General features: G+C 34.0%; 5 protein-coding genes across 5 annotated transcripts in view; 2 read left to right on the forward strand and 3 right to left on the reverse strand.

The window, feature by feature from the left end:
- The window catches only part of LOC133329525 (AP-1 complex subunit gamma-1-like), a gene marked incomplete at its 3' end in the record, with an annotated part of 142701 nt that overhangs the window by 38676 nt on the left and 77436 nt on the right, over positions 1–26589 (reverse strand). The gene's annotated exons all lie outside the window — the stretch shown is intronic.
- Positions 1773–7506, reverse strand: LOC133329504 (NECAP-like protein CG9132). The gene is made up of 5 exons (XM_061537981.1): positions 7369–7506; positions 3761–3966; positions 3507–3697; positions 3235–3431; positions 1773–1850 (listed from the first exon to the last, which is right to left on the reverse strand). The coding sequence occupies exons 1-5, from the start codon at positions 7449–7451 to the stop codon at positions 1784–1786; spliced, it is 744 nt and encodes a 247-aa protein (XP_061393965.1). The 5' UTR covers positions 7452–7506; the 3' UTR covers positions 1773–1783.
- Positions 9877–11339, forward strand: LOC133329547 (transcription factor IIIA). The gene is made up of 2 exons (XM_061538025.1): positions 9877–10062; positions 10143–11339. Exons 1-2 carry the CDS (start codon positions 9877–9879, stop codon positions 11337–11339), a joined length of 1383 nt encoding a protein of 460 aa, XP_061394009.1.
- On the reverse strand, positions 12362–13278 carry LOC133329514 (large ribosomal subunit protein uL22m). Its single transcript, XM_061537991.1, has 3 exons — positions 13001–13278; positions 12656–12869; positions 12362–12583 (listed from the first exon to the last, which is right to left on the reverse strand). The coding sequence occupies exons 1-3, from the start codon at positions 13241–13243 to the stop codon at positions 12363–12365; spliced, it is 678 nt and encodes a 225-aa protein (XP_061393975.1). The 5' UTR covers positions 13244–13278; the 3' UTR covers position 12362.
- LOC133329494 (post-GPI attachment to proteins factor 2-like) lies at positions 16148–25347 on the forward strand. Its single transcript, XM_061537970.1, has 5 exons — positions 16148–16327; positions 22330–22533; positions 22605–22878; positions 22938–23159; positions 25184–25347. The coding sequence occupies exons 1-5, from the start codon at positions 16148–16150 to the stop codon at positions 25345–25347; spliced, it is 1044 nt and encodes a 347-aa protein (XP_061393954.1).

Genomic DNA, 26589 nt, shown 5'->3' on the forward strand with positions numbered 1-26589 from the left:
AAAAAATATTCTTTAAAAAATCCACGCCTTATGTGAGTCCTTGAAAAAATATTCTTTAAAAAATCCACGCCTTATGTGAGTCCTTGAAAAAATATTCTTTAAAAAATCCACGCCTTATGTGAGTCCTTGAAAAAATATTCTTTAAAAAATCCACGCCTTATGTGAGTCCTTGAAAAAATATTCTTTAAAAAATCCAAACCTGTCTGAGAAACAGTATTAAAAAAAGTCACGCCCTTGAAAAACACATTTTCTTTTTTTTATGGAATTTATTATATTTTTTTGAAAAACTGAAAATAATAAAATATTTATATAATTATACTGATTAACTTTATTAAATTTCAATAATAATTATTATAATAAAAGTAATCTAGAATAATCATGTTTTATTATATTGTTTCAATTTAAAATAAAATTCACATAATAATAAAAACTTAAATTTCTATTTACTGTTTCAATAAAGGAATGTTGAAAAACAAAAAAACACGCAAATATAATTCGAATTTACATATATGCATCTAAAGAAAAAAACGGATTAAAAATTTAAAAAAAAAAACATTTTTTTACTATAAATTTAAGCTACTGTTTATGGAAAAAAACATATAAAAATAAAATTGTTTAAAAACATAACCGGCAAAGTGGAAAACAATGTTTATATAGTAGTTGTAGTAGTAATAGTATGCTGTTGTAATAGTAATAGTATAGATTTGTTTTGAGGTGTTATTTTTTTAGTTTGTATGTGTATGTGTTTGTTGTTTGTAAATAAGTACATACAATTATTTTACATAATATAAATTAAAAAAGGAAAATAAAAACAAATTATCTTTACTTTTTGCATATTACATTAATAGTATTCTTCTTTCATTATTTTTTGTTTGTAAAATATACTGGTATATAGAGATACAAAGTAGATAAACTGAGATAACAATGTAAAATGATACATACATACATTTGTTTTATTTTTTATTTTATTTGTTTCCTTGCAACATTGTACATAAATATTGTTGGTTTAATATTTTTTGTTATTTTTATTATCATAATAAATCTAAATATGGTAAACATTTAAGCAAATTTTGTAAATTGTTGTTTGTTGTTATTATTATAATTAGTAATAATTTTGAATAATATTGCCTTCTTCACACTAGAGCTCTGTTGTTTTTCCGTCTACTGCAATGAAGTTTATTAGCTTTCACAAAACCAGTAGAGTGGTGTATATGTTTTTTTTTTTTGTTTTTGGTGGTAAGGTGGGAGGGAGCAGGCAGCTGCATATACTAGAGTTTCGGGGCAATGAGGGAATGGTTAGCTAAAAACGTTTTTAATTTCCAAAATTAAAAAACAAATTACTTTTAGATATTTCATTTTGATAATACAGTTTTCTTGTGGAACGAATATTAAATTATTTTTGTTTTGTAAAGAAATTAACAACATATTTTTTGTTTTTGCATTAATTTAATTTGTTATTTTTCTTATAACTAAATTTGTTTTTTTTTTCTCATATGTATATATTTTTTGTTTTGCAAATTAAATTTATTATATTTAATGTATATATTGTATTTATATTATAACTTTTTTATTTTTATTTATTTTTTTGTTTCCTTTCTGATTATAATATAATTCGTATTGTGTCCTCTTCGAATGTTCTTGTTGTTATGTTTTCATATTATATATATTTTTATTTTTTCTAGCAATTATTTATTAATAATAAACTCTGTTTTGTTTCTCCGTCTCATACTCTGTCTTCTCTATTTTTTCCAATACAAAACACATGCGTTTTTTAGGCTAAGAATTAAAATTGCACCCAGTTAGCATTTGATGAGCTTTGTTGTTGTTGTTGATTTTGAGCTGGCGTAGAGCTGTAAAATGGAATGAAAAATAAAATAAATGTTTGTAAAATCGGTTTAGGATCTTGAACAGGACAGAACATGACGTGGACATTTATTGAAAAATTTCTGTGAAGATGTTTACAAACCAAGGTATTGAAATATCAAATTAAAACCACTTAATGGAAACCCAACATATCAAATTAAAAATATCGGTTAAACCAGTAAGAAAGTACAAAAGTCAGACGGGGTCGACTATATGATACCCTTCACCACTTTGGTAAACACACAATAGATGCTCATATGTACAATGTCCTTTAGATAGAATAGACATATCTGAACCGATTTCAAACTTAACAAAAAGCATTCTAGTCTAAATTTCATGCCCGCTGCTAAATTTCGTGAATATAGGTCGAACAGAGACTGTCATTTACATAAAATCGGACGAAACTATATATGGGAGATATATCTAAATCTGAACCGATTCCGACAAAACTTGGCATATATTAATCAGAACCTAATTCAGTACTCTGTCGGGTGGTCTGTTGACGGTGAATGCGTTCTTCCCTGAACCATGGGAAAGCTGATTGGCCTGGTTTCAGAGAGTTTACCAATCACGATGATAGGAAGGTGAAATCCCCTAGTACCAGGCGGTTTTTACCTTTTAAAAATGGACTGATATCCGATAAATAAAACGGTGTACAGCTGTTTATTTGTGGTATATAAACATTTATCACCTTTACCTCACCAGTTCCACACTTGACTGCTAACCCCCAACATTCAATGTATGGGTCACAAGAGTTTACCTCAAACGAGATAGATCTGTACTGGACAGAACTGCAAGAACGATGTATTTTCTAGTTGCGAAACAGCAATATATAGTGTTAAGTGCTGCTGAGAGGATTGAGGGGAGTCCCGTATTCTGAGACACGCTGGAAGACGTGATAGTGCAGAAAGAATCTCTTGGATCTGAGCAAACTCGAAAATGTCCCCATTATCTACATTGCATCTCACCGATATGGATCTTTGGTGGTTCTGACAAACATTGCAGGCCCAAGCTCCGGGTACATAGAGCCAGCCGCCGTGGATTGAATAAAGTTGGTAGCAAGTTTTGTTAGGCTAGGATTTGCAAAATCTCCAAATATTTTATCGTCAATACTAAACACCCTAATCATAGTGTGTGCAAGTTTTCAAAGCTCTATCTTTAATATTGCGAGTTCTATATTGATTTCAACAAGCAGACGGACATATTTAAATTTCATACTTATGAAAAATATATATACTTCATGGGCTCACCGGTGAATATTTGCAAAATTTATATACACTTAACATTATGGTTGTAGGACAAAAAACTCTTTTTACATTCTCCCATATTACCGCCATAGTTTTAATATAAAGCTAGAGACATTTAACTTACCCAGCTGAGGCATAATCTGTCCATTCCGTGGCATTGCCAGATACCCTATGAGCTGGTGAGGTACCCGGACTTTGACGTACTGTACTGGCACCAGATGGTGGTGGTGCTATTTTACCTAAACCGCCTGGAGGTGGTGGTAAAATGCCAGTACCAGTTTTAGCTTTTGTACGACTGGTACCTTCAGAGCCATCTTTTTTCTGGAAATTTAAAATTAAATTCAAATAACTTTATTTGTCGATTGTAATTCAAATTTTTTTCCGCCTGCAGCTTACCGTTATTCTCATATTAATTTTAATTGTTTCACCCTCCTTAAAACCTAAATCTAATTCCTGTTTTGGTTGAGTTTTTTCTTTTTCGATTTGTTCTTGATTTTTCACCCATTTAAAATGATCCTGTAGGGCAACATTTAAATCAAACGAATCGGAACGATCACCAAAACCTAAGCCAAGGAAAGCGGAACGTCCTGGAAGTAAACAGAAGTTAAATTTTGTTAAATAATGTTAATAATATGAATGTTTTTATTTACCATTATCATCTTGAACCCTAATTACAAAATAACGTGAACTATCCGATACCGATTCAATGGCCACACCCGGATATGTATCGATGGGACAATTAGCAAAGAGAGCACCAGTTGTTTTATCTTCTAGTTTAAGATTCAAGGATGTACCCTTGGCAGCCAAACGCATGCGTCCGGTCCATGTTGGTTCACCCAAATTCCAATCAGCAGCTCTATAATAATAAATAAAAATATATAATAAGAAATACAGAATTTATTTATTTAATTTTGGTTCATTCAAAAATAATTTTAAAAATTTTGTTATCAGCAATACAACTGATATATTTATTAATTTAATTATATTTTATGCAGGAAACCAAAAAAATCGATTGATAAGAGTTAATTTGCTTGTTTGGAATGTTGAAAAAAAATGCTTTGAAAATTAATCATGGGAAGTGAAGGTTGTTAATCTGAGAAATTATATATTGCTACAATTGGAATATTGGCCATCTTTCAAAACCAAAACGGAATATTAATATTTGATCACTCGCCATTAATTTCGAAAAAATATTTCACAGTGAATTTTTCACATTCTCACTTTTGTGAGAAATTTCACCAAGAGAAAAAACTGAATTTTTCTTTGGGTGGAAATTTTTGCAAGTAAAAATGGGATATGGCTAAAAAAATTAAAGAAACAATAAAATATCGAAAGACCTCTCGTTTTACCCTCTCCAATTAGAATACGGTGAGAAAGTAAAAAATTAGAAAATGTTCACTAGTGAGATTTTTCCCTAACGAATATATGTCTATGCTATTTATTCAATGTTCAAATGACTATAATTACGACATGGTTAAAATAAATCTCGCACCTCTTTAGATCTGTCACCACAGCGACAGACTTTTCTTTCTGGGTTCGAGGGTGACATAACCGTTCCCCACAACTTATTCTATCCAATCGGTTTTTGCGCAGTTTTTTTGCAATTTGAAAGATCATGTACGGCAATGTTGTCTTCCACTTCATCTTTCCATCTAATTCTTGGCCTTCCCCTTCAGCGTGAACCATCGGCTGGTTCGCTTTTATATGCCTTTTGAGCTGGGGAATCTTCATTCATTCTCACAACATGACCTAGCCAACGTAGTCGGGGCAGCTCGATACATCAGACAATGCCGATATCTGAGAATAGATGGTACAACTCATGATACATTCGACGGCGATATTCGATATGAGTACCTATGCTTCAGATCTATACAGCAGCATGGGTAATATCAGCGTCTTGTAGAGTGTGAGTTTGGTCTAGCGCGAAGTGGCCTGGCTTTTGAGTTGCTTACTCAGACAATAGTATCATCTGTTGGGCAACATTATCCTTCTCCGAATTTCAAAACTGATGTCATTAGTTTTATTTATGGTGATATCAATGTATATAAAATCTTTGACTATATCGAAGCTGTAGTTCTCAGTTGGTCCGATTTCTACTTGACGTCTTGCGTGTTGATAGCATCAGCTTGGTCTTCTTGCCGTTTACTGCCAGACCCACATTGGCAGACTCCTTCACAATTTGTTCAAAGGTGGCTGTTGCCCGCTCTCAATGTTCGACCCACTATGTCGATGTCATCGGCGTAGGGGACTAACATGTGTTGTTTGGTGTACAGAGTGCCATTTCTGTTCACCTTTGCCTCTCGTCACTCGACAAACTGTCACCTTGTTTGAATCCTCGTTCGGTATTAAAAGGCTCCGATAGGTCCTTTCTGACTTTAACCGCTGATTTTGTACTAGTTAAAGTTATCCTGAATAGCCGTATTAAGCAATGCCGAACACAGATATGGCTTTAAACACCTCTGAACGGATAGGGCTGTCGAATGTGGCTTTATCGACGAATAGATGGAATGTGTCTATGTGTTTTTCGTTGTTCTTTTCCAGAATTTGGCGCAGAGTGAAAATCGGGTCAATGGTTGATTTGCCAGGTCTGAAGCCTCATTGGTATGGTCCAATAATGGGTATTCAACCCACAGATGTATAGCAAGGGTGTTACAACTGTGACAATGTCTCGAAAATACCTTTTAGATACACGAATTTTAGTATTAATAATCCCCAAAATACCAACATTTTGAAGGTACCACCATATATGGGATCTTCTAAAAAGTGGACCAGTATTGATAATTTTTGATATGAGGGTGTGTTAAACAATATGAATTTAAAATGCCAAATTATAGCCAATTCGATTGAAAAATTTCTCAAAATATAGAATTTTGGGGGCTACATTTATATGGGGGCTATACCAAAACCTGGACCAATATATCGCATTTTCAATACCAAAAATCCTAGATGTAATAGTAATGTATGCAATGTGTGCAAAATGTCAAAGCTCTATCTTAAATATTGGTGAATGACGAATTTAATATACACTCACCTTATAGTGGACGGTATAAAATGAAGGCCAATATCAAAGACCATATGGACCTCCACAATATGTAAGACCATATGGACCTCCACGACCTGATCTTAAACTAGACTTATGCCCTGAACTATGTCTCTAAATACAACATGGGGCCAAATAATTTAAAAAAAAACAGCTTGGTTTGTTGTCGGAGCCATGAAAGGCAGAAAGGTGTGCATTTTCCACAAAATGTCCTTATCGGAATCAAAATGGCTACATTGGGTAACATTTTCAAAAATTTATGAGTGGCTGCAGCTTAGAATTTTGGGAACTACATAAAAATTACTACCTGTAATACAAATTATGCTTCCCCTAAAGTAAAATCTCACCCTGACCAATTGCATAATTTAAATAATAATTCCAATGCTAATAACACATTTCCACATTCGAATCGGAATTGACTAGACAGTAAGAATTTCATTTCCTTATAAGAAACAAAAAATACCAATCAAAGGCAACATCAATGTCTAATTGCAACAACAAAAATACATACTGATAAGAGTACAAAAAAATCAATTAATACTAAACTTAAATTGCAGCAACAACAACAACAAACCAAAAGGTAACACAAACAATAACAACAACAAAATGAAACAAGAAATAAAAGGTTTTTCCTCATTTTTTACTTTTTTACGTTGTTTAACCTTGCAAGAATAAGCCTGCAAGAACAACAACAACAGCAACATACAAATTGGAAAATAATGTAAAACAATGAATACAACAACAAACAATGTACATAACAAAAAAATGAAATGAAAAGAAAACATTTAAAACACCCACACACGCAAGCATTTTCAGCCAGTGGAACATCAGCGTTTTGTTTTATAAACAAAAACCGAATGCCACACAAATAAAAAAAAACATATAAATAAATAACTGCCACTCGTCATATTTATTCTTAAATTTATACAAAACAAAAAAAACCGAATTGCAGCAAGGGTATGATTTTGACCGAATAAAAATGAGGGCGTATTTTTTCCACCAAATATATAACAAACACATTTGCTCAATTTAAAACCCAACTGTTCTGAAATATTTTAAACCTTTTTCTAAAAAATTACTACGCTCTTTTTTCACATTTCTTTTGTTTTTTATGTACATTTCCGATTGGATTGTGGTGTTTCTTTTCCATTGTCAGTCATCATCCTCATCATTATCACCATTTACTGCTGCAGCACAGCTTTTGCGATTAATAATTACCTGTAACCACGATTATTAGCTCTTGGAGGAATTTTATATATGAATACTTCAGGTTTAACTAAGAGTACGCTTTCGTATTCCATTTTGTTTGGGTTTTTATTTCGTTCGCGTAGTTGTTTAAGAAATTAACACGTAAACTTTAATGGGAAAATCGCAAAGATTTTCACAATTTTTTTATTGTTTTCCCTTTTTGCCTTCGACTTGAATTAGGGTACTGGAAGTCGACTTTTGGCTAATCGGTTTATCGCAAAACACAAAAGTCATATTTTTGATTGTCAGAAAAATCGTTGTTATCAATTCATTGCACAGTGGGAGAAAAACATATGAAAGAGAATATTTTGTTTAATTTCGAATTATTTTTTGATTTGTTCATTAAAGAAATTTGCTACTTAAAAATTGTTTTGTACTGCAATAATATACTACTTTTTACTACGATAACAAATTTTTCTTTATGATATCGAAGAAAATTTATAAAAAAAAATCAGATACAAGTTTTTTGATAGAATGTTATTGTAGATACTGGATTATCCACAATTTTCGAAGAATGAGTTGTCGTATCTGTATGCCATCCAAAATTTAAGCCATTTGCACTGATCGAACAGCATGAGTTGCAGAGAATCAACAGAATAAGCAGGTAGTAACACACATATATGGTGTGTTCCCGTACTGCCAGAATCTACTATTTTTTACTACGATAACATTTTTTTCTTTAATATATTTTTTTTTATGCGGATGTTGCATTTTTGATGGAACAGCAAATTTGAGTTGCAGTGTGGATAATCAACAGGACCACAAAAGCATGGTAGTAACACACATATATCAAAAATGATAGTGTGTACACCGCTTAAAGCGGTGTACACACTGTCAACTTTTTTATCGATTACTGACTGTCCAACAACCATAACTATTTTGTGGTTGCCTGATGAATGACAAACATGTGAGGCCACACTATCAAAAAAATTTAGTAAAAAATGTAGTGTGTAATTTAGACTCTCATGTTCGTCATTCATCAGGCAACCATGAAAATATTCATGGTTGTTGGGCAGTCAGTAATCGGTAAAAAGGCTGTCACTTAAAAGTGATACTGTGTACAATGCTTTAGTGGAGCTTGGCTTATCAAAAGACTTTGATACAGGCAATCATGCCACGTTGTTAGGGGACGTTGAGAAAGCTTTCCTTCCATGTTTAAAATTTTGAAATAGAGTAGAGCAGGAAGCTCCATATGGTGGATTGGTATAACCGGAGCTGTTTGGCCATTACTTTCAGATGGTATCATGGTGTAATCATTACAAGGTAGGGCACAGCTACCAACTGATTACAATTTTTTCTCAAGGTGGCATGTTCCATCAAATCAATGTACATATTTTGTATATGTGTGTGTATTGTTTTGAATACTATGTCCAAAAAAATTGAAATAAATTGAAATACATTCAAGTTTAATTGAAATGAAAATTATGGTTTTTAACACGTTCGTCAGGATTTTGGGAAGAAATTATAACCATTCATTCATTTTCCGCGTTTTTAGTTTTATGTTTAAAAAATGCATAATAAACACAAACACTTGTTGCGTATATTTATTTTATTTTTGACAGAAGAAGCCACACGTGCATAGTTGTAGTAGTAGTTATTGTTATTCACCTCAAGCTGTCCTACCTTGTATTATTGTACCATGGATGGTATACAAGCTATACCAAAATAATGACCGATATAAAATTACAGTCAATTTCATGGGAAACCGTGTCTCCCCAAAATACCGAATTTTGCAGTTACCGTTTAATGGAGGGATCCACTAAAACGTGGACTAATATTGACGGGAACATTTTCTGCTTATGAAAATCGTGTCAGAAGATTCAAAATACTGAACTTTGGGCGTTACGGTTATTTAAAGCCTACCCCGGTACATGAGCCCCTCATAGCAACCAACTGATTACTGATCAAAAATCAAAATACATATTTAGTGTATTGTTTTGAATACCATATTCAATAAATTAATTTGAAATTGAAATGAAATTGTTTTTTTTTATCGCGTCCGTCTGCAATTTTATGGATGAAACAAATATTTCATGGTATTCCTACTGGATTTGGGGAAGAAATCATAACATTTTATTCATTTCATTAAAAAATGTCAAATAAACACAACTATTTGTTGCGTATGTTTTTTATTCACCTCGTGTTGTCCTACTTTGTATTATTGTACAATAGTTTCTACGAACAAACTTGAATCTATTTTAAAACTGCTCAGCAAAGAAGTTTTTTGTCCACAATGTCAATAATCGATAAAAAGGGCAATTCAAACTGATAGTGTATACTCGCCTTAAATCAGCTTAATCTAATGTACGGCGTCCAATAATTCGTAATGTGACTTTGTAATATTAATGATGCATTTCGATTTATAGACCCCTGAATGGATTTAGCAACGCATTTATCAATCAGCTATTTACTCCATTTAAAGTTAAAATAAAATAAATTATAATTAAATATAAAGGAATAACTAATATTATTCCAAAAATGCCGCCTGGTGGCCCACTGAATTCTGACAGTGATTTGGAGAGTGTAATCTCACTGCAAGTAGAAAAACCCAAGTCAAGACGCAATAGTGTTGCCGAAAGATACATCTGTTCGATTGAGGGATGTAAACAAACATTTCGGCGTTTGGATCATTTGGACAGACATGAATATAAACACACGGGAATTGTAAGTATGGAGCAGTAGGATATCACATTAGATTATGATAGATTTTAAATAATGATCAAAAAATTGTTTTTAATTTGTAGAAAAAGCATGCTTGCCATTTTGAGGGATGTGACAAAATCTATTCCATACTGACACATCTTAAGCGGCACATACGGACAACCCACGAACGGAAGGTGGATGTGCCGAATAAAACAATACCCTGTGAGGTTGATACCTGTGACAAAATGTTCACCAGCTTAACGAATATGCATCGCCATATACGCGAAGTGCATGAGAATCCCAAGGTATACAAATGTCAATTTTGTGAAATGAAATTTAGTCAAAAATTGAAAATGCGACGACATGAAATCAGCAAACATACCGGCATTTATCCTCACACTTGTGAGAAATGTTCGAAAGGTTTCTATCAGAAATGGCAATGGGAGAAACATGAAGAGTCATGTAAAATATATCCATGTCTAACGTGTCATAAGAAATTCGAAAAATGGACCCTGTTTCAAAAGCACTGTAAGGAAACACAGCATACATGTAAATATTACAAATGTGAATACTGTGAGAGTGCCTATGTTAAGCCGAGTGATTTACAAAAACATGTTGCTGCTAAACATATGGCCGAAGGGGAAAACCAAACCCAAACTGGGGAATATAAATGTCACTACGAGGGATGTGATCGCAGCTATGCCTATGAAAGAAATCTTCGCCAACACATTACAACAAGCCACGAGGGAAAGAAATTTGAATGTACCGAGGTGGATTGTAAACGAGAATTTAGTTCATTGCAAAATCTTCAAAAGCATGTGCAAAGAGATCATGTATTAATGGCAAATAAGAAAAAGAAGGAAAGTAAAACGAATAAACGTAAAAAACGTAAAGACGCTGGCGTTCCCAAGATTTCGAATCTTGCAAAGCTTACGGGTATCAGTGCAGGTACTGAGTTAAATAAACGTTTACAAAATCGTGACACTGAAGCTTTGGCTGAGGTAGCTCAACAATTGATAGAGGAGCAACATGTCGAGGATTCATGTTCTGAATTTGATGTTAGTGGTGATCAGAGGAGTGATGCCAAGACCTCCTTGGTAAAGGAAACCGAAAATTTTGAGGAGCAAACGACTTCTATGGAAGTTGGAACTGAAAAGAATAGAGCTTCCATCAAAAACTCTACGGAAAATGAATCCATGGATCAGGGTCCTGAAATGAACGGAAATATTGAGAGTGATCTTAATACTGCTGATTTGAATTATGTACTACAATCGAGTTTGGATGCAGCATTATCTTGAATAAATGTACCTGAATATTTACAAAAAAATTTCATATTGAAAATGCAACTTTTTTGCATGCCACTGAATTCAATTTTATTTTGACTTTGATATTTAGTTCTTAATTTTGAAATTATTATTATTTTTTTGTCTTCTTTTATTTTGAATAAAAGTATGATTTGATCGGAATTTTTTATCCAATTGTTATACCCACACTATAAATAATTCTATTTGCAAATATTCTTCGTACTAAAATTCAAAGTAAATTTTAAGTAGTCCGCCTTTCTGTAAAAATGACGATAGAGCTTTCAATATTTATTTCGCCAATCCATTGCTACTGCTCACATAAAGTTGGTATTTAAAATGAATCTAATCGGCCCAGGTAATTTCATGGAAATAGGCGCTTTCCATCTGTTGAAATCATGCTCGGAATATTTTAGAGCATTGAAATTTTTCATATACATTGTTATTACTACTCACAGGATGTTTGGAATTGAAATTGGGATATATCGGTCCACGTTTTGGTGTAGCCCCCATATATAGCGGTACTTCCGAAATGTCGGTATTTTGGAGATTTTTGGCAAGTAATTTGGTACTTTTTGAATAGCAAATCTCCCTACCAAAAAATATAGACATCGGTCTGCTTTTTAGGATAGCCCCCATATTACGGTACCCCCATTATTCGCTATTTTATGGATTCCTTGGCTCGTTTTAAAATCTAATTGGCACCATTTTCCATAGCCCGCCATCTATGATGATACAGAACGGTTACTGGGTTTTTAAACGTCCTTTTTGAGATTTTGTACTTTGGAAATTCTTATTGTGCCCTGATCGTTACAAATTCTCCTTGGACAACCTTTTTCTATGAATCGGAAATTTTGGCCCACTTTCCAACCTCTTTCGCTGTAGTGTTGTTAACCAATGTTTTTGTTGTGTTTTTCAAATAACAACGCAAAATCACATTTCGAACACAATAAAATTCAGAATACATATTTACTAAAAAAGAAATTACTACAAAGTTTGTACACACATGTTATTCGTCGACTACAGTGAATTGATAACTTTACGCATACGCATTTGTTCCAACCATTTTTCAAATTGTTCCGATGGTGTTTGCGGGTTGGGCAGATAATAATCCTTTGGTGGTTCACCCTCTTCTAGGCGTACAAAATAGTGGCAATGTTTATATTCTACTAGACCAAAACGACCACGACCATGGCGGCGAAAACCTTTAATAACGCGACCCTTGCCGACAAAAGATTCGGCTGTAAGAAAAGAAAGTATAGAAAAAAAATTAATTAGTATCTGAGAATTATAAATTCAAAGCATGTCCTTACCAATCCACAGATTACTTTTGTATTCAACATTGTGTCGTTTTTGGGCCATTTCAACTGCCTCCTGAATAACTTCTTTGACATCAACGGCACCCTTTTTCAAAACAAAATTCAATTGTTTAAGGGCCTCATCTACGGACATGCCACGTACAAAGGAGGCAATATACCACATTTTATCGGGACTGTATTTAATATTTGTTCTCATGTGACAGACATACTAAAAATATAAAAAAAGAAAAACTATTAACACACCAACAACAGCAACCCCAAATGAAGATCAACATGATCTATAGAGGGATGATATTCCCTCCTTTTGTAACAGCATTCCTCCCCCACACACACACTTACCGCTTTTCTTGGTTCTTCTTCGGGTGCCTGGGGTGGATGTACAATTTTATTGTATTGCAGCCATTTCTGAGGTCCCGTATTATGTTTATTGTATCGTGCCCCCAGCGCATTTGATGTATGAAAACCGGCCGTTCCTGCTGCTACCACTGCAGGGGATATCCGTGCCAATAGGTTGCTTTGATTTTTAATTAGATTTCCATGGCTAATGTTGAGGCGACACAGTTGTTTCGCTAAATTATTCATAATTTAAATATTTTACAATTATTTTTATGTGATATTCTTGAGTTTTTCGACTGTTATGATTTCAATTTCTACTGCATAACCAAAAACGAGTATTGTCTGCTGGGGAAGAAAAGGGATTTGTAAGTCGACTTTGGTGTAATCGATTATGATATGATTGATAATCGATCGATTGGTGTAGGGATTTACAAGTCGACTTTGGATTGATGTCAGCTGCAGGTGGACACTGTTCACACTCTCGTTCGATTGTCAATACAAAGTGCATTTTATAAAGGGCGTTTTTCGCGTTAACGCACGCAAAAAGTAAAAAAAAAATTTAACTCCGCAGCGCAGCGCACATCAAACTCAAGCGTTGGTGTTATCGTTTCCTTGTGGGTGTTGTATTTTCGATAACACATAACGCGACGTATGGTTCAACGCGAGCATTCTGCTTAGCCCTTAAGTTCAAAAATCCATAAAACGAGATGTTTTTACCGGGTTCACTATCTTTATGAGGATCCAATGAAATTACAATTAAAACCCACTGTGCTAAAAATATTATCATTCATTATCAATTAAACATTTTTGTTTAATTTTTCAGTATTTGCAAATTTTTAAATTTATTTACGTATTTTCAAGTGTACTTTTAGGGAAGTTATTACTTTTGGTGCCAATGCAAGCCTGTATTTGAGATTATCTCTATTTAGCATAGGATTTGAATTAAATAGAGATATTGAGTGGATTTAAGGCACGTTTAGACTATCGACTCGAGTTGTATGTCTAGATACGAAATTCTAGCTGTATAGACTAGTAGTAAAATAATATAAACTTGATTTGTGTTTAGGAATACAGACACATTTCACTGGTTTCACATTACGAGGGCAGTTCGGAAAGTTCTTAGCCTAGCACAAAAATCGCGGTTTAAGCAGAAAAAGTTAAATGTTTTGGAAACTTCTATCTCTGTTATGAACACATACGTACTGAGTCCTGTTGGAGTGTCCAAGGTCTGCGGTCAAAATGTTTGCGTGTCCAAGGCTTTAATACACCCTCCAGAATATTTTCACGATAATATTCGGCATTTATTGTGATGCAACTGTCGATTAATACGAGCGGGGAGCGATTATTGGCTGTTATGGCGGCCCACACCATCACCCTGGCCGGCACTTGATTTCCTATTGGCCAACCCGTTTCCTGTTGGCCAACCGAAACACGATCATTTTGTTTGAATCATTTTGCGTATGTTTTTACATCGGAGAAACCCAAATTCGGCAGTTCAACAATTTCGGCCTCTTTTGCTCTTTTGAGTCCTTTTCTTTCTGTTGCGGCGTAAGTTCTTGCACTTTTTGGAATTTCAATGACTTTACCCCGAGCTCATTTTTCAATATTTTCCGATTGGAATATTGCGATATGTTAAGTTCACGAGCCATTTTTCGGCCACTGCGACGCGTGTTTCGATCAAGTCGTTTCTATACTTTATGAAACATTTGTGCTGACGTTCCTGTTTTCTTCCGTCCACTTCCTTGACATCGGGCTACGCTAACAGTATCACAGTAACGAGCGATGGTAAAAATTTATTTGTACGCTTGTAAACAATATAATGAGCTGTCACTCGAATAATTTTAACAGCTGTGGCTTAGAAATGACAACAGTCTGAAGTTGGTTGCAGTTTTTTTTTTCATCTCATCCTGTACATATATTTCTTGGAGGAAATTGAATACTCAGATTTCAATATTTAAAAAATTATTTTTTTTGACAAAATTTTGACTATTTTGTGTGGAAGGTACCAGAAGAAGTGAACCTATATTTGCTATTTTCAAACTTGATTTAAAATTGACAGCAATATTTCGACGTTTGGACTGAAACGTTAACTTCTTTCGAGTGTTATTGTGAGCAGCGCCCGTAAGATGGACGGAAATTTCTATATCGACTCCAAATATATCTGAAATGGATTTGAATCAAAGAATTATAGTGTCTAAAACCGAAAATTCGACGAAGCATATTTTTTATCGTTTCGAAATGTATATACACCATCATTACATAACCATAAGGCAGTGGTTATAATTATGCATAAAAATTACAAAATAATGTGAAATATAGATTTTTTCGTTACGGCTTCAATTTAGTTTGCATGATCTTTTGCATATAAATCTCGAAATAATTTTACACCTCACTGTACTCTAATCACAGTTTTTCATTATAACGCCATCTACATTTCAATTTCATACACGGAATTACTTCCAATATATCCAACATTGGCAACCCTATTTATCAAATCAGCATATCTTATTGACATGTCCTTTTTACCGTTATTCTATGACATTTTAGTCCTGGTTCCTTTGCAAAAGTCACGACATCGCAACGGTACTGCGTCGAGCAAAATTTGTGTGTGAAATAAAATTTATTGTGAATTTTAAGGAAATACTCACAAAACCAAACTACCTTTGAAATACAAAAGAAATAAAGAGGAAAAAATAAAACCGAATGTTTTGAAAATTAAAAAAAAAATAAGAAAATCTTACAAAATATAAAAGAAAGGAATCAGAAAATCCACATTTTCCCATTGGCTTGCTAAAAATACATTTTTATATAATCAATTAAAGAATACGAAGAGAAGGAAACAAAAAAGGACGAAGAAGCAGAACGGTAAACTTAGTATAAAGAGATAGAAAGAGAACGCAAAAAACAAACGGAACGAAAAAGAAACAAAAAAGTGGAAAATGTCCTAAAATCTATCGTGGGTGTTTGTTGGCAAATGTGTGTGTGTGTGTGTGCGCGAGTGAGTGAATGAGCGTAAGATTTTCATTTTTGAACGAAAATTTGCGTGTGTACGGATCACAGGAAGAGAGATAGTTTGTGTTTTTTGCATCAAATTGCAATTAAATAATATTTTCAATTTCAAAATAATAATAAAAAAATTAATTAAAAATCATGAGTGATTCACGTGTGACCAGTGGCAAACGTATTACTTCCAAAACGGACAGCGGCAACCGCAGTAGCAGCAGTACAAATCTAAAAGATTCCACAAAATCGAAAACATCATCAGCTCAACAAGATGCCGATAAGGCCGATACAGAGAATACAAAACTAATTGAAACCACCACAAATGAGGTAAGTTTTGAAAAAATCTGTATTTTGTATCGTTTAAAATTATATAACTTTGTTACGTTGCTAAAATTTGTTTGCCATTCAGTAATTGAAACGAAGAACAAGTCATCATCATTGTCATCATCGTTTGAAAAAAAAAACAACCACCAACATCATCCCCCTGCCACCCTTAAGCATTACTACCATTTACTCAGCCATGAGTTTACATTTTACGTGCGTTTGTGCATGTGTATGAAACGAGGGGTGGATTGAGTGAGTTGGGGGAATATATGTCGGCATCCACAACAGGTTTTATTTTATTTAAAAAAAAAATATTCTTAAAAATAATTTGAAAAAAAACAAATCTTTTAAAAAATCCACGCCTGTCTGTGGCCTTGAAAAAGAAAGGAATATATGTCGGCATCCACAACAGGTTTTATTTTATTAAAAAAAAAATATTCTTAAAAATAATTTGAAAAAAAAAATCTTTTAAAAAATCCACGCCTGTCTGTGGCCTTGAAAAAGTTTGGAAAAAATATTTTTTAACAAATCCAGCCTTGAAAAATTATTTTTTAACAAATCCAGCCTTGAAAAATTATTTTTTAACAAATCCACGCCCATCTGAAGCCTTGAAAAATTATTTTTTAACAAATCCACGCCCATCTGAAGCCTTGAAAAATTATTTTTTAACAAATCCACGCCCATCTGAAGCCTTGAAAAATTATTTTTTAACAAATCCACGCCCATCTGAAGCCTTGAAAAATTATTTTTTAACAAATCCACGCCCATCTGAAGCCTTGAAAAATTATTTTTTAACAAATCCACACCTATCTCCACGCATGTGTTACTTACTTTACTTACATAGCTGGCTTGTTACAGAGCGATTCTTCCATAAGCCGAGCTTAAAAAAGATTTCCAAGCGCGTCGGTCTTGTGCGCATGTCCTCCAATTTGAAAGACCACGCTCCAAGATGTTGTTATCTACTTGGTCTTTCCATCTAATTCGTGGCCTTCTTTTATACCCTTCACCACACTGTGCTACAGGGTATTATGTCTTTGTGCATATGTTTGTAACAGGCAAAAGGAAACGAGGTAGATACATGGTTCCTTTTGAGAATATGCATAGAATCACTTTCTAAGTCGATTTATGCATGTCCACGCTTCTGTCATGTCTGTCCATGTTAAATTGTAAACAAAAAATTTATTTTTTGAAACAAATCCACGAACCCTATTGAAATTGGGAAAAATCGGTTCAGATTTAGATATAGCTCCCATATATATTTAACCGATTTAAAAATCCCTATATATTTTTTAACAAATTTGGTACCTAATCATTTAGGTCTAGAATGATGTCTGCCAATTTGAAGCAGATTTGATATAATATATAGTTTTTTTAACAAATCCAAAGTCCCTATATATCTTTTGATTTGCACGGAATTTGGCGTAACGTACTGAATTGAGCCTAGAATGATGTCTGCCAAGTTTCGAGAAAATCGGTCCAGATTTCTATATAGCTCCCTTTTAATATAGATTGATTTTAAGTAATTGACGCAACAAGGAACTAATAGGAACAAAACGTTCTGAAATTAGTATAACCTAACCTGTGACAAGTTTGCTTGAAATCGCTTAGTATTTGGATAGAGCTTCCATATATATTTTCGCCCGATTTCAAGTTAATTGGGCATCATACTCCTCATGTTAGTTAGATTGACATCAAATTTTACACAACGTACAAAATTGAGCATAAAATTACGTAGTTGCGTTTTCTAGAAGTAGAGACATAGCCCAGCATATGACCTATTTATATTTGTTTGAAGTCGATTTACATACTTTATGGATAGATCTAGGTAGATTCACATTTAGATAAATATCACAAATATTATTTCATTCAATTTCATGTTAATAGTCCTGTTTAATATACCCATAGTGGTGAAGGGTATCATATAGTGGGCCCCGTCCGACTTTAATACGTTCCTTACTGGTTTTTTATATGCCTTTTGAGCTGGGGCATTCTCATTCATTCGCACAACATGGCCTAGCCACCGTAGTCGCTGCAGTTCAATACGACTGACTTTGTCGTTGTCCGCGTATAAATTGTAGAGCTCGTGGTTCATTCAAACGCCGATATTCATCGTCGACGCAGATCGGCCCGTAGATCTTTCGGAGATTTTTTCTTTTAAACAACCCAAGAGCTGCATTATCTGCATGCGCAAGTACCCATGCTTCAGATCCATATAACAGCACGGGTAGTATCAGCGTCTTGTAAAGTGTGAGTTTGGTCTAACGGGAGGTGGCCTTGTTTCTAAACTGCTTACTTAGACCATAGTAGCATCTGTTAGCCATCACAATCCTGATGCTCCTGATCCCAAAACTGATGTCATTCATTTTATTTATGACGGTACCAATGTATATAAAATCTTTAACTACCTCGAAGCTGTAGTTCTCAAGTTCCACAGTTGGTCCAAGTCTACTGGACGTCTTGCGCGTTGATAACATCAGCTTGGTCTTCTCGTCGTTTACTGCCAGACCCACTTTGGCAGACTCCTTCTCAATTTGTTCAAAGGTGGCTGATACCGCTCGCAATATTCGACCCATTATATCGATGTCATCGGCATAGGCGAGTAACATGTATTGTTTGGTGTACAGAGTGCCATTTCTGTTCACATTTGCCTCTCGTATGACCTTTTTCCAGCAGGATGTTAAAAAGATCACACGACAAACTGTCATCTTGTCTGAATCATCGTTCGGTATTGAAGGGCTCCGATATGCCCTTTTCGACTTTAACCTTGTGCCACTTCAAGTTATCCGGCATAACCGTATTAATTTTGCAGGAATGCCGAACGTAGACATGGCGTTTATCGAACGTAGACATGGCGTGTTTTTTCCATGATTTGGTGCAGAGTGAAAATCTGGTCAATGATGTATTTTCCAGGTATGGTATGGTCCAATAATGTCATTGACCATTGGCATCACACTGGATCACACCGCACACTGGATAGCACTTTAGACTAATTCCTCTATAGTTGACACATATCGTCTTGTCTGCTCTTTTGTGCACGGGACACAGGATGCTGAGGTTCCAATTATTGGACATGCATTCCTCTAGCCAAATTGTACTAATCAGCTGGTGCATGCTCCTGACCAGCGTCTGACCACCGGTCTGGAATAGTTCGGCTGGTAACCCATCGGCTCCTGCTGCTTTATTGTTCTTGAGCCGATTAATTGCTTTTATGGCCTCATCTTGGCTAGGTGGAAAACACTCTATACCACCATCATCTCTTATTGCGTTAAGTGTTGAAAAAAAAAATCTTGAAAAAAAATCACGCCTGTGTTAGGACTTGAACAAATATTCTTTCAAAAATCCATGTCTATGTTAGGACTAGAAAAAATCGGGCCATAAAAAAATATTCTTTCAAAAATCCATGACTATGTTAGGACTTGAAAAAATCGGGCCCTAAAAAAATATTCTTTCAAAAATCCATGACTATGTTAGGACTTGAAAAAATCGGGCCCTAAAAAATATTCTTTCAAAAATCCATGCCTATGTTAGGACTTCAAAAAATCGGGCCTTAAAAAAATATTCTTTCAAAAATCCAAGCCTATGTTAGGACTTGAACAAATATTCTTTAAAAAATCCACGCCTTGGTTTGGCCTTGAAAAATATTCTTTAATAAATCCACGCCTCAGTTGGCCTTGAAAAATATTCTTTAATAAATCCACGCCTCAAATCCACGCCTCAGTTGGCCTTGAAAAATATTCTTTAATAAATCCACGCCTCAGTTGGCCCTTGAAAAATATTCTTTAATAAATCCACGCCTCAGTTGGCCTTGAAAAATATTCTTTAAAAATATTCTTTTAAGGCCTTGAAAAAATATTCATGAAAAAATTACACGAATCTGGACCCATAAATAATAATATTAAAAAAAATCCACTCCTGTCACATATCGAAATTCCCTAATTATTTTTATATCCCTCGTAAAGGGTCATTAAGCTTGTGCTTTCTCTGCTTATCCATCATTCATCCTTTCTCTGTCATTCTAACACACACACATGCATTTATACAAATACGGCATATTACGTTCATTCATTAGAAAAGGATATGTCCACACTTGTATCAACCCCATCTTTGTTTGACTGTAACATTTGTATTTTCTAATGTCATCTTTTCCACTTTTGTTGTTTGTCCTGTGTTATCCGAAATGCTTCCATTGCGCATTATCATCCATCCTGACCAGTCCGCTACACCTTTTCCCAAATGGCATTGCCGTTTTAATTTGTAAAGCATCCCCATCTCTTTGACTTTATTTATTTTTTTGTTCTATTTTAATCTTTTGTATTGGCGGCATTTTCCTAGTCTTCTTTGGTCTTTTCTTCCTTCCATTGTGAATATAATAAAAAGTCATAAACATGTGTTGATAATGGTGTGACATATTTTTGTGCATTCTATTATTTTCATCGCTCTTCCCATCCTCGAAGTCCTCGTGAAATAGAAGGATTCCCACTTGAAGGATAATTTTTGTGCAAGAATGTTAAGTCGTTCATAATCACCAGATGCCATCTTTGTTATCACAGGAATGTGGGTCATGGTTATATTTGAATATTCTTCAAGGCATGTCGAGCATAAGTAGCAGAGGATGGATTGAAAGCAAATATTTCGAATGTTAATAATGTTCGCATTGTTAGGGTTCTGAATATTAAAGAATATTTTTTCAAGGATTACAACAGGCGTGGGTTTTTTAAAGAATTTTTTCAAAGAATATTTTTTAAGGACTCACACAAGGCGTAAATTTTTTAAAGCATATTTTTTTAGGGGTTACAACAGGCGTGTATTTTATAGAGAATATTTTTTTAAGGGTTACAACAAGCGTGGATTTTTAAAGAATATTTTTTTAAGGGTTACAACAGGCGTGGATTTTTTAAAGAATATTTTTTTAAGGGTTACAACAGGCGTGGATTTTTTAAAGAATATTTTTTTAAGGGTTACAACAGGCGTGGATTTTTTAAAGAATATTTCTTTAAGGGTTACAACAGGCGTGGATTTTTTAAAGAATATTTTTAAGGGTTACAACAGGCGTGGATTTTTTAAAGAATATTTTTTAAGGGTTACAACAGGCGTGGATTTTTTTAAAGAATATTTTTTTAAGGGTTACAACAGGCGTGGATTTTTTAAAGAATATTTTTTTTAGGGGTTACAACAGGCGTGTATTTTATAGAGAATATTTTTTTAAGGGTTACAACAGGCGTGGATTTTTAAAGAATATTTTTTTAAGCGTTACAACAGGCGTGGATTTTTTAAAGAATATTTTTTTAAGCGTTACAACAGGCGTGGATTTTTTAAAGAATATTTTTTTAAGGGTTACAACAGGCGTGGATTTTTTAAAGAATATTTTTTCAAGGGTCTATACAAGGCGTGGATTTTTTAAAGAATATTTTTTCAAGGGTCTATACAAGGCGTGAATTTTTTAAAGAATATTTTTTTAAGGGTTATAACAGGCGTGGATTTTTTAAAGAATATTTTTTTAAGGGTTACAACAGGCGTGGATTTTTAAAGAATATTTTTTTAAGGGTTACAACAGGCGTGGATTTTTTAAAGAATATTTTTTTAGGGGTTACAACTGGCGTGGATTTTTTAAAGAATATTTTTTTAAGGGTTACAACAGGCGTGGATTTTTTAAAGAATATTTTTTTAAGGGTTACAACTGGCGTGGATTTTTTAAAGAATATTTTTTTAGGGTTACAACTGGCGTGGATTTTTTAAAGAATATTTTTTTAAGGGTTACAACAGGCGTGGATTTTTTAAAGGCTTTCTTTTTAAGGGTTACAACAGGCGTGGAATTTTTAAAGGGTTACAAGTGTGGATGTTTTAAATCATTTTTATCAAGGCCTTACCCAAGCGTGGAGGTTTTAATAATATTGTTTCAATGCCCAACCCAGACGTATATGTTTTAGGAATATTTTTTATATTTTCCTGAGTTTCTCATATATTTTTCTAACTGCTCTATTTTTTATATATATTTTTTATTTCAGCCCTACAAAGAATCAACACCAACATCCTCCTCCTGTTCACAGTCACAAGTCGCAACAAACGATTTCCATATTGGTGTACACCTTTTTACAAGTTTTCATCAGATCTGTGTGGTAACAGCCCTCTTGCCCCTGGCAACATTATTTACATGCTTCGTTACAGCCTATGTCTTCCAATATGATGACGTACATGAGACACATTGTCGCGTAAGTTTCGTAATCAGTTTCAGGTCCATTATAATTCTCTAATATCGCCTTCACGCCCCACCTCCCTTTAGGTTTACAATATTGTACCCTCAATAAGTGCAATTACCGGTGTTAGTCCTCAACGTTATTTTTGGCGTTTTAGCATTGCCTTACATCTGGGTCCACGTATACCCATAGCGTTCATGTACAAGAACTATTATCGCAGTATGTTGGCCAAACTGCAAAAGGAACGACCCGAAAAGGTGGGCAAATTGGGTGGACTGGTGACACTAATATGGATATTGAATTGCATTGAGATAGCATCGTTGGGCGGTGTCACCTATGTATCGAATCGGGAGAATTATCGTGAGTGTTGAAATCCTTTTTTTAAAGCAGTTTGATATTAATTTTATTTATTTTTCCAGCTGTTCATGAGCGGATTTTCATTACATTTATGGTATGTTCGCTGTGCCATATGTTGGCCACCATTAAATTGAATGGCGCCATCCATGAAGACCACACTGAACTATCACAAAAACAGCGGGACTCAATCAAGTGGAAGAAAATCCTGTTTGCAATGTCGATTCTAAGTACCATTGGCCTGTTGATATTCTTTGCCAAGCATCGTTTCTATTGTCACGTTTTGGGTAAGTTGAGGGAGAGAGAAGGAGAACTTGCGGAATTGTAATTCGATGTGGATATTATTGGGATGTGTTAATTAAGAGTTCGCTTACAGAAAATTAGGCGAAACTTTATATGGGGGCTGGGTTAGAAAATGGAACTATATTGAAAATCACCGCAACTGCGTGGGAATATTCGGCTAACCCTTGAAAACCATAACCATTGTTGTAACCCTTGGAAAAATATTCTTCAAAAAATTCACGCCTGTTGTAACCCTTGCAAACATATTCTTTAATAAATCCACGCCTTATGGGAGTCCTTAAAAAAATATTCTTTAAAAATCTTCGCCTTCTGTCCTTGAAAAATATAGTGGACCTTGAGGAAATATTCTTTAACAGGCCTCGGTATTGTGCAATCTTGAAAAATATTCTTTAACCAGTAAGGAAAGTAGTAAAGTCGGACTGGACCGACTATATGATACCCTTCACTATTGCATGTCAATGTTTCCTGGAATGTGAGTCATTCCAGACTCAATTCAGTGCGCTATGCCAAATTTCGCTCAAATTGAAGGATATATATGTACTTTGGTGCACCATTAACATAAAATCGGATGAAAATATATATGTGGGAGGTATATCTAAATCTTAACCGATTTTCCCGAAACTTACTACTCATCATTTCAGACTCAATGCAGTACGTTATGTCAAATTTCATGCAAATCGAAGCACATAAAGGGACTTTGGTGCACTATTTACCTTAAATCGAACGAAAATATATATGGAAGCTATATCTAAATTTGAACCGATTTTCCCGAAACTCACCACTGATCATTCTAGACTCAATTCAGTACGTTATGCCAAATTTCGTTAAAATCGAAGGATATCAAGGGACTTTGGTGCACTATTTACCTATAATCGGACGAACATATATATGGGAGCTATATCTAAATCTGAACCGATTTTTACGAAATTGAACATACATCGTTCTAGACTCAATTCATTACGTTATGCCAAATTTCGTGCAAATCGAGGGACACATAGGGACTTTGGTATACTATTTACCTTAAATCGGACGAAAATATATATGGGAGCTATATCTAAATCTGAACCGATTTTCACGAAATTTAACACACATCGTTCTAGACATAATTCATTACGCCGTGCCAAATTTCGTGAAAATCGAAAGATATTAAGGGCTTTTGGTATACCATTTACCTTAAATCGGACGAAAATATATATGGGAGCTATATCTAAATCTGAATCGATTTTCAGGAAACTTAATACACATAATTCTATACCTATTTCATTATGATGTGCCAAATTTCGTACAAATCGGAAGATATATAGGGACTTTGGTGCACTACTTAACTTTAATAGGACGAAAATATATATGGGAGCTATATCTAAAACTGAATCGATTTTCAGGAAACTTAACACACATCATTCTAGGCCTAATTCATTACGCTGTGCCAAATTTCGTGCAAATCGAGAGATAAATAGGGACTTTGGTGCACCATTTACATTAAATCGGACGGAAATATATAAGGAGCCACATCTAAATCTGAACCGATTTTTCCCAATTTCAATAGGGTTCGTCTTTGGGCCAAACAAAAGAGCTGTGCCAGATTTCATCCAATTCGGATCATAAATGGACCTGTACTTTGTTTACAATTTAACATGGACAGACGGACGGACGGACCGACGGACATGCATTAATCGACTTAGAAAGTGATTCTATGCATATTGTCAAAAGGAACCATGGGTCTATCTCGATTATTTTTGCCTGTTACAAACATATCCACAAAGATATAATACCCTGTACCACAGTGTGGTGAAGGGTATAAAAACCCACGCCATATAGGTCATTCATTCCTCACAGAATTCTTGCCTATTGTGGACCTTCAAATATAGTCTTTAAAAATCCATACTTGTATTTTTAAAAAAACCTGAAGCTGAAGAATTAATTTTAAATGAATATTTTCATTTAAAATTAATTTTTATTTTTCAATTTTATTTATTTCAAACTAATTTATTTTTCTTCTTTCCCATAGCCTTCAGTTGGTTTGCCTTCTTCGAATATCTGATTGCCATTGCGAATATGTTTTTCCACTTTACAATTATTTGGGATTTCTCATCATTGCACATGTTAATTGTGGATGCACCCAGGGCCAAATTGCAGGAGCTCCTACGTAAGCCAGCACTGAAAATGGAATAACTTCGGCAAGTGTAAATTCCAAATCATGCAAATGCAAAAAATATCCAAAACCAAAGAAATCAAGTCTTCAGATGAAAAACCCCCAAAAAATACAACTCCATGCTGAGGAGGATGATGGCGGAGAAATGGAGGGTGGTATTCGGAACTTGGAATATTTATGGAAATACCAAGAAACAACAAATGTTACAAAAACCTGTTCAATATGATGAAAAACAAATTAATAAAAAAACCGGAAATTAACTCAGCCGAAAAAAACAGCAACAACAACAAAAACCAACGCACTTAGTTTATAACTTATAAAAAAATATTTATTATTAATACGTTTTCTTTTGCAAAACATAAACAGAAAAAAATATTTAAAATTTAATATTTAACATTTAAGAGTAAAAACCAAAGAAAAGGAATCTCTTTATTATATACTTCCAATTTTATTTGTAATTTTGATTTTCATTCATAGGAAAAAGCGCTTCCAATTTAAGTTATTACATTGCTTTGGTTATTATCAGGGGCTGGGGAGTTGATTTCTATGCCTATATCCTCCGAACTTTATCTTCGCTTTATAGCCACTTCCAGGCCAAGGAAAACTAAGGTCATCTATTATTTATTAGCCAAAGTATAATGGGTCCTTTCACTCAAATACACCTAGAACAATACCTGATGAGTGAAACCGGACCCACTTGAAATCCAAATTTAATCAAGCTGATCCCAACTCCTCAGCCTAGCCTCCTTACTTACATATATAATTATTTTTTTATTATTAATTAATTTTTTATTGAGCACAATATCCTCCTGTCGAATAAGTTCCTTCTGTTTTGTGTCACCTACATATACATAAAAATACATTTAAACATAAAAACCAACAACAACAAAAACATATAGCGTTTTAATTACAGTATTGACATTATCATTAGCATATATAGACAACAATTTTGTATAATTTCAAAATAATTTTCCATTTATTAATTACAACAACAACAAAATTACGGTCTGACAGATAAATGATACTTTGCCTTTATTATAACAGTTTTTTTTTAATTGCAAAGCCATTTCGAATAAAACAAAAACATTTTGTGTTCCATTTAATTAAACAAAATAATAATACAAAAAAAAAAGTGAAAAATAAATTATTTTAGAAAATAAGTAAATGAATTAAATTGTACCACCTTACCTAACTAATTGCTATGCATTTCTCTCTTATTTTTTGGGCATTATTTTCAGAACAACAAACACTAAGGTTTCCCT

Source organism: Musca vetustissima, unplaced genomic scaffold (genome assembly GCF_032173495.1).
Source record: "Musca vetustissima isolate MV318-11 ecotype Yass unplaced genomic scaffold, APGP_CSIRO_Mvet_v1 utg4128, whole genome shotgun sequence".
NCBI classification, from domain to species: domain Eukaryota; kingdom Metazoa; phylum Arthropoda; class Insecta; order Diptera; family Muscidae; genus Musca; species Musca vetustissima.